General features: G+C 32.7%; 1 protein-coding gene across 1 annotated transcript in view; it reads left to right on the top strand.

Moving 5' to 3' along the window:
• The window catches only part of LOC111678143, a 34,909-nt gene that overhangs the window by 8,841 nt on the left and 16,068 nt on the right, over nt 1-10,000 (top strand). The window contains exons 2-4 of the mRNA XM_046954171.1: nt 4,362-5,466; nt 7,006-7,331; nt 8,742-9,323. Of these exons, the coding sequence (XP_046810127.1) occupies nt 4,502-5,466; nt 7,006-7,331; nt 8,742-9,323 (1,873 nt within the window). The 5' untranslated portion in view covers nt 4,362-4,501. The remainder of the gene's footprint in view (nt 1-4,361; nt 5,467-7,005; nt 7,332-8,741; nt 9,324-10,000) is intronic.

Below are 10,000 nucleotides of genomic sequence, written 5' to 3'. Positions count from 1 at the left end.
TAAACTGTTTTATTAATCTCTTTTTTACTATATCTTTTATGTTCTTGTATTTTATTCGTGGCCACAAAATAATTACCTAACAACTTGTTTTATTGTTGATAAACATTTAAAAATGTTTATAGTTCTTTAGCGGATAAATTTTCACAATAATTGAAATGAACACAGAAAATATTATGAATAAAGCAATTATGTTAATTAAGAGCTAATTTGATAATTTCAAATGTTAAATGATTTTTGTTGTAATAACGAGGGCGATTGTAATTGTGAAATGTGATAATTATTTATAGAAAATTTAAGGCGTTTTAAAGATAAATCAGACAATTCTTCTTGACTAGACTATGACTAGACTATGACTAGACTATGACTAGACTATGACTAGACTATAACTAGACTATGACTAGACTATGACTAGACTATGATTAGACTATGACTAGACTATGACTAGACTATGACTAGACTATGACTAGACTATGACTAGACTATGACTAGACTATGACTAGACTATGACTAGACTATGACTAGACTATGACTAGACTATGACTAGACTATGACTAGACTATGACTAGACTATGACTATGACTAGACTATGATTAGACTATGACTAGACTATGACTAGACTATGACTAGACTATGACTATGACTAGACTATGATTAGACTATGACTAGACTATGACTAGACTATGACTAGACTATGACTATGACTAGACTATGATTAGACTATGACTAGACTATGACTAGACTATGACTAGACTATGACTAGACTATGACTAGACTATGACTAGACTATGACTAGACTATGACTAGACTATGACTAGACTATGACTAGACTATGACTAGACTATGACTAGACTATGACTAGACTATGACTAGACTATGACTAGACTATGACTAGACTATGACTAGACTATGACTAGACTATGACTAGACTATGACTAGACTATGACTAGACTATGACTAGACTATGACTAGACTATGACTATGACTAGACTATGATTAGACTATGACTAGACTATGACTAGACTATGACTAGACTATGACTAGACTATGACTAGACTATGACTAGACTATGACTAGACTATGAATAGACTATGACTAGACTATGACTAGACTATGACTAGACTATGACTAGACTATGACTAGACTATGACTAGACTATGACTAGACTATGACTAGACTATGACTAGACTATGACTAGACTATGACTAGACTATGACTAGACTATGACTAGACTATGACTAAACTATGACTAGACTATGACTAGACTATGACTAGACTATGACTAGACTATGACTAGACTATGACTAGACTATGACTAGACTATGACTAGACTATGACTAGACTATGACTAGACTATGACTAGACTATGACTAGACTATGACTAGACTATGACTAGACTATGACTAGACTATGACTAGACTATGACTAGACTATGACTAGACTATGACTAGACTATGACTAGACTATGACTAGACTATGACTAGACTATGACTAGACTATGACTAGACTATGACTAGACTATGACTAGACTATGATTAGACTATGACTAGACTATGACTAGACTATGACTAGACTATGACTAGACTATGACTAGACTATGACTAGACTATGATTAGACTATGATTAGACTATGACTAGACTATGACTAGACTATGACTAGACTATGATTAGACTATGACTAGACTATGACTAGACTATGACTAGACTATGACTAGACTATGACTAGACTATGACTAGACTATGACTAGACTATGACTAGACTATGACTAGACTATGACTAGACTATGACTAGACTATGACTAGACTATGACTAGACTATGACTAGACTATGACTAGACTATGACTAGACTATGACTAGACTATGACTAGACTATGACTAGACTATGACTAGACTATGACTAGAATATGACTAGACTATGACTAGACTATGACTAGACAATGACAGACTATGACTAGACTATGACTAGACTATGACTAGACTATGACTAGACTATGACTCGACTATGACTAGACTATGACTAGACTATGACTATGACTACACTATGACTAGACTATGACTAGACTATGACTAGACTATAATCGGTCTAGAGAATGTATTCAAAATAAATTGTTTGTTGTTGTACCCTCGTACTACGGAAGCAATGGATCAGGATCCCTTTTTTATGAACCGATCAATGTAACAAAGGAAATAGGAATTTCCAAAGTTAATTAATTCCAATAATTACCCCTACAAATAGTCGCGCAACATGTATCAATATATCCTGTTGAGATGGCAATAGCACCGAAGAACTTCTCCGAAGCGTAAAAAGGCGTACTAAATCAGTACTAATCTCCAATATATGGAGACTTTCCCGATCTTTTACCAATTTTAGCATCAGTTCCATTCAAATGAATATAAAAATCGCTCTACCGGATGAGAGGCAACCATTGAATACTGACCTGTCAATTCCTCAGCATATACCGACGTCCCACTACACGACCGGTAAGAGAATCCAGTATATGCTGCTTTGTACACAGACCTGCTCGAAGAGAGAAATATCCAACCGATTAGGTATAGGATATATCAGTCCTTAAACCAACATTCTCTCACCGCGATTTTGAGTATTAAACCACAACCACTACGTGAATCCCGAAGGAACCTAAACCAACTGACCTGCCAGGACATAGTCCTGCAACTGGCCACCCGTAGTGCCAGATTATATGGTGCTCTGGTTAGGCCTCATGCCAAATCATTCCGAGGCGAAGCCAAGGATACTCCAGATTATAGTCCCGGCAGACTAGAGGTATTGGTAGCACCTCTTTACCATGGGATTGCAGTACACCATGATGGACATTTTATCATGGAAACATGCCCAGGGGGGAGATAGTTAGACAGATAGATAGACAGACAGAAAGACAGACAGATACATATTTTGATTTAAAATTAATTTTTGCCAAGCTAATTACGCCGTTTTTCACAATTCGCTATATAATAATTAATACTTGCGAATTAAACTGTTTTATATCTCTTTTTTACTATATCTTTTATGTTCTTGTATTTTATTCGTGGCCACAAAATAATTACCTAACAACTTGTTTTATTGTTGATAAACATTTAAAAATGTTTATAGTTCTTTAGCGGATAAAATTTCACAATAATTGAAATGAACACAGAAAATATTATGAATAAAGCAATTATGTTAATTAAGAGCTAATTTGATAATTTCAAATGTTAAATGATTTTTGTTGTAATAACGAGGGCGATTGTAATTGTGAAATGTGATAATTATTTATAGAAAATTTAAGGCGTTTTAAAGATAAATCAGACAATTCTTCTTGACTAGACTATGACTAGACTATGACTAGACTATGACTAGACTATGACTAGACTATAACTAGACTATGACTAGACTATGACTAGACTATGATTAGACTATGACTAGACTATGACTAGACTATGACTAGACTATGACTAGACTATGACTAGACTATGACTAGACTATGACTAGACTATGACTAGACTATGACTAGACTATGACTAGACTATGACTAGACTATGACTAGACTATGACTAGACTATGACTAGACTATGACTAGACTATGACTAGAATATGACTAGACTATGACTAGACTATGACTAGACAATGACTAGACTATGACTAGACTATGACTAGACTATGACTAGACTATGACTAGACTATGACTCGACTATGACTAGACTATGACTAGACTATGACTATGACTACACTATGACTAGACTATGACTAGACTATGACTAGACTATAATCGGTCTAGAGAATGTATTCAAAATAAATTGTTTGTTGTTGTACCCTCGTACTACGGAAGCAATTGTAGAAAGTTGCGCTGCATCTACAATAGACATAAATACATATAATATTTCATGTTTTATAGCGTGTAAATATTTTTTTGAATAAAAAACATTAACTTTCTGTTGAAATTAAAACCCAATTAAAAACACTGTTTATTAAATAATGTGCAGATTTTATTACAAAACTTTTTTTTCTACCAACCTGCATTAAAATCATATTGTACAGATGAACGTGTAATTAATGTGAAATTAAAGTTGATCATTAAAATATTACTTATACGCTATGAAAGGTAGATAAAAGAAAACATAAAATCAGACAAAAAATGCAATTTTTTTCATATTTTTATAAATATTAAAGTACATTGCTCTAAATGGTGAACTTCCATCTTTAAGTGTTAGCAATTTCCTTTTGCTTTTTATCTCTTATAACAAAATATTTTATGGCTTTTTTTCTTTCCATTTTATAGCTTTTTAAATTATGTTGCATAATTTTGACTGACTTTAAATGTGCGCTTTTCTTACTCATTACAAATTTATTAAATTCATCTTCTTCCAGCTTGATTGTAGGATTTCCTGAAAGAAAAAAATACACCAAGCAACACAACTTACATTAGGAAGGACCTTAAAAGTAAATGTCTTGATGTTTTAAAAAGTTGTAATATACAAACAAAACGTCAACCGGAAGAAGAATTAGAAATGTTTGTGGCAATAAATCAAATGAATTATAGTGCCAAAAAACGCAAAAAGGAAAAGGAATTGGAGCTGAAACTGGATTTTGAGGGGCATGACGACTGTGGCAAGGAGAAAATACAAACGGGTAAAGAAAACAATATTGTAATGCCAACAGACAGAATAAATATATTAAAAGAAAAGAAGGCGGAAGAAGACGAACAACAACAGTTGGCAAAACAAATGAATGACATAGCAGCACCTTTGCAGTTGCCAGAACAAAACAAACGAAAAACAGCAAATGAAATGGCCTCGACTGAAGCGACAACAAAAAGGACTGAATTCTCAACAACAACAGCATCAAATTTGACATGTGAACCAGCAGATAATACGTTAGCAGGTAAATGTAAAAATTGCCAATGCAATTTGCAAAGCGATCAACATTTAAAAGAAAATCAAAAACAACAAGAGCATCATCATCATCACAACCACCACGATTATGAGCCACTTTATCTACATCAGCCGAAGGCACTATGTAAACAATCAAACATACCTCCTCCTTCTCCTCCCACACCTCCAGCCAATGTTATAACATCGCTTGCCACTGTCTATATATGTTTGGGTATATTGACTTTGGCTCTAGCCTCCTTATCTGTGTTATTTTACTCACATGTAGTCTCCTGCACCACAACCTGCCAAAATTCAACAACATCAACTTTACTTAACAACCGTCAAATGGCAGTAACGAGTTCTAGGGAAAACATCCCCAAAGAATTTCCATCATCGTCATCATCATCATCATCTGAGCCTCTAACGTTTCCAATGTTTCGTGAACAATTTCAACAGGAATTATTTGCCTCGGAACATGTGCTGCGCTCCATGATTGAACAAATTTTATTAAAACAGTCATCAGTTGGCAATGGGGAACTTAAACGACAGCAACAACTACCAAATGAAAAGCATCTTTCTTTGGGGAATTTAAACGATCAAAAGTGAGCTATACCTGTGTTTGATTTTTTCTTTTTTTCACTTTTATTAAAAAATTTACATACATATTTGTACACAAGTAGAATTTATGAGATTATTTTCATATTATCGCTTTAGAATCAATCGAATTTTATTGCATTTGGAAAAAGAATGTCATTTTCAAATCAAAAAGATAAAACGCAAAAGACATTTAAGAGACGATAACATATTTGTTGTAAGACAATTACTGTTAAATGTGGATGAAAATTTATTAATTGTTTTTCACACCACTACCTGCAAATTGTTTTTAAGAAAACATTTTCTTAAAGCGTTTAAAAAATCGGGTTTATTTTGGAGGACTGGACAAGAATAGGAAGAAAGTAGGACTAGAATAATAATAACTCTTAACTAGACTGTATGATAGACTATAGACTAGACTATAGACTGGACTTTAGACTAGATTATAGACTAGACTATAGATTAGACTATAGACTAGACTATAGACTAGACTATAGACTAGACTATAGATTAGACTATAGACTAGACTATAGACTAGACTATAGACTAGACTATAGACTAGACTATAGACTAGACTATAGACTAGACTATAGACTAGACTATAGACTAGACAATAGACTAGACTATAGACTAGACTATAGACTAGACTATAGACTTGACTGTAGTCTATACTATGGACTTGACTGTAGTCTAGAGTGAAAGCTAGACTATATACTATGCTATAACAATTTAGAAAATTGTTAACAGAAGTTATATTATTTTTTACATACATAAAGGTATTAAAATTAGATCTGTATGATTTTAAAACTATTTTTCTATTATTTTGTTCGGTTGTATTGTGCAAATTTAAAACAAATTAATATTACTACAAACTAATAAATTGCTAAATTTCCTTCAAAAGGAAAATCATATTTCTATTTGTTCAATAAAATATTTCAATATTTAATTTAAACTAAATAATCCATAAAAATAGTTTGCTCAATGCTCACCCTGGCAGCATTCACAAATAAAAATATGAAAGTGTGTTCTGTTGATGACCCATCAATGAACTTTACAATTTGTAAACTGTGAACATAAATACACATATCGATATTTTACATTATTTTTTTGTTTTAGTTTATCGGGTTAATTGTGCAGTTGTGTTAAGTTCACATAATAATAAAAATTGTGTATTCAATGTGTGTGTGTGTGTTTAATATCTAAAAGTTATATCAACAACCTGTAGAGTAAAAAAATAGTAAAATTTATTTAATGTTAAAAGTTGCAATCAATACACAGTATTTACACTTTAGTAAATATTAAAAAAAGTCTACATTTATTATAAATTGCATTTGCTATATTTTATAATAATGCATATATTTAAGGTTAGGTCAGGTTTGGGAAAACTCATTTTTATTTTAATACACACTATGAGTTTCCATTATTTAATATTTTTGCATAATTTATATGTTTGTGAAACTTTTTTTTATTAAACTTGATAAACATTTATATTTCAATTTCTTTTTATTTTAATAATCCATTTGTTTTTCTTTACAACTCGTTTGTAGATCCACAACAATTCCCCAAACAATTTTACAAGATAAGCATGATGGAACGAAAACCCGACACTCTACTACGCTCACTGAAAGTCATGCATTTGCCAACAGTGATAATAGAGAAATTGGTAGTGAAGACATTGAGTTTAGTCGCAGGAATAGAAGAAGTTCTGATGCAATTGAACAATATAGTGGTGAAGTAATAAAAACTAAAAGTGTAGAAAGAAAATCTAATGACAACTACAAGACCAAAGAGCCCAAGACAATAGAAGAATTGTTAAAATACCAGAAAAGAATACGTCGAGATATCTCTTCGTCACCATCAACTTCAATGCATGGTAAGTGGTTGTCATCTATTTACAAAACCAAGTCCTTAGCTGACAAAAAAAAAAACAAACTCTATATAATATCTGTGAAACTTCAACACAAGATTAGAGCATCCTGTCTTTTACTATTGACAGCGACAACAACAGTAAAATCATAAAATATGAATTGAAAACAATTTGAAATTCTAATGAAGAGAAGTTGAAGTGAAAGAAACTAGCAAAGTTGGAAAAAAACTCATTCTATCTCTTCAGTTTTGTAGTTGATAGTTTAGCAAACTTACAATCAGTAAAAAAAACTTTATAAATAGAAACTCGAATATGAATGAATTTTAAAAGTTCAGTTAAAAAAACAATATCATAACATCTACTTCACAAAATACAAAAAAAAAAAACTTCTTTGATGCAAAATTTCAAAGAACTAATAAATGCAAGAAAATCAACTAATATTTTAGATAAACAATGAATGCTGAACTTAATATTAGTTGAAGAACTGATAATCATTTCTGCTTTCCTAACAAGTCCAAGAATAATCCATAAAATATAACAATGAAAAAATTACAAAAGTTTTCAAATCAAGAAAACTCAAAAATTAAAGTTATTTAATGAAACGTACATTTTTATGATTGCAATGTAGCAATGAAACTTATAAAAGTGGCAAATATTAAGGGGAATATTTTGAAATATTTAAACAGACTATGAGTAGCGCTCAACAAGGTTACGGCTAAACAATGACGACACTCTGACTACAATGTGATAAGACAATGGCGAAACTAAGAATTGGCTATAGTCAAGACTATAGACTAGACTATAGACAAGACTTTAAACAACACTATAGACTAGACTATAGACTAGACTATAGAATAGACTATATACTAGACTATAAACTAGACTATAGACTAGACTATAGACTGGACTATATACTAGACTATAGACTACACTATAGACTAAACTATAGACTAGACTATAGACTAGACTATAGACTAGACTATAGACTAGACTATAGACTAGACTATAGACTAGACTATAGACTAGACTATAGACTAGACTATAGACTAGACTATAGACTAGACTATAGACTAGACTATAGACTAGACTATAGACTAGACTATAGACTAGACTATAGACTAGACTATAGACTAGACTATAGAGTAGAGTATAGACTAGACTATAGACTAGACTAGACTATAGACTAGACTATAGACTAGACTATAGACCAGACTATAGACTAGACTATAGACTAGGCTATAGACTAGACCATAGACTAGAATATAAATTAGTCCATAGTCTATACATTAGACTATGGACTAAGCAATAGACTATACTATAGACAAGATTATAGATTAGACTTTAAACTAAACAACTAGAATATTAACTATTTTTTTAATATATTTAACATGTTAAATCCCTTTTTTAAAATTTCAGATCCATTTATCGAATTCTTTGCACCTAACCACCGCAAAGTGCTTGAAGAACAAGACAAAGAAATACGCAAAAGGACCGGTCTCAAAGGAGCAGCACCCGGCGGTGATGATTGGGTTTATCTTAACACATATTGTCGTGTACCGGAAAAAATGATCACCGGTTTTTGTCAAAGTACACAAGAATATTGTCCGCCTAGTCCCCAAGGACCACCAGGTCCTCAAGGCCCAAAAGGCCCCACAGGACCACCGGGATTACCGGGTATACCTGGACCTAAGGGTAATAGAGGCGATGTAGGTCTGCCAGGACCGCATGGTGTAGATGGTGCGGTAGGTCCGCCGGGACCTAGAGGTCCCAAGGGTGATGTTGGCATACCGGGAAGACAGGGGTTAGACGGACGAGATGGTGTACCTGGCGAACCTGGCTTAGATGGAGTACCTGGTCGTGCGGGCGCTGATGGTATACCCGGTAAAGATGGCATGCCAGGCAGAGATGGAAAAGATGGTCTGAATGGTAAAGATGGCAGAGATGGTTCTCCTGGTCCTAAGGGTTCACAGGGTCCTCCTGGTGAGAGAGGACTTAAAGGTATGTGGCATTAGTAAAAACATATTTGAGTAAAATTTAATTTTTTTTCTTTGCATATTTCCCAAGTTTCTTATGTAATTAATTTTTCTATTGATCTTTATACTTTCTAACTTATAATACTATCGAAGTCAGATTAGCTAGCCTGCAGCAAAACTGCATTAGTTTGTTTAAATTGTATTGTTGAATTAAAGTTAAGAAAATGAAAATATTTTCCTCCCTTAAGCTACTCGCACACATACACACACACACTTCCACATCCTGACTTCCTGCTGTCTGACATAATAAAATACAGTTCAATATAAAAACAAATCAAATTGGAGCAATGACTAACTTTTTGTCTATTTGCATTTACTAATACTTTGGCGTTTGTATACATGTGTTAATGTTGTAAGAGTTTTGATAGGGAAGGAACGCTTTAACATAAACTAATAATACCAAGGTCTTTAAATTTAGAAAACTATATTTTTCACAATGTTGACCTCATTTTAATATGTTGACCATAATTTAAATTGGCGATTTGTATTTGTATTCTTTTTAGATTTACGCTTTGATCCGTTGGTATATGTCCCCGTTTATTATACCCTTCACTTTCGTGAGAAGGGTATATATAAGTTTGTCATTCCGTTTGTAATTTCTATAATATAATTTTCCGACCCTATAAAGTATATATATTCTTG

The sequence above is a fragment of the Lucilia cuprina genome, chromosome 6 (genome assembly GCF_022045245.1).
Source record: "Lucilia cuprina isolate Lc7/37 chromosome 6, ASM2204524v1, whole genome shotgun sequence".
Lineage (NCBI taxonomy): Eukaryota > Metazoa > Arthropoda > Insecta > Diptera > Calliphoridae > Lucilia > Lucilia cuprina.
Note: the sequence above shows the minus strand (reverse complement) of the source record. Positions and strands in the feature narration are given on the sequence as shown.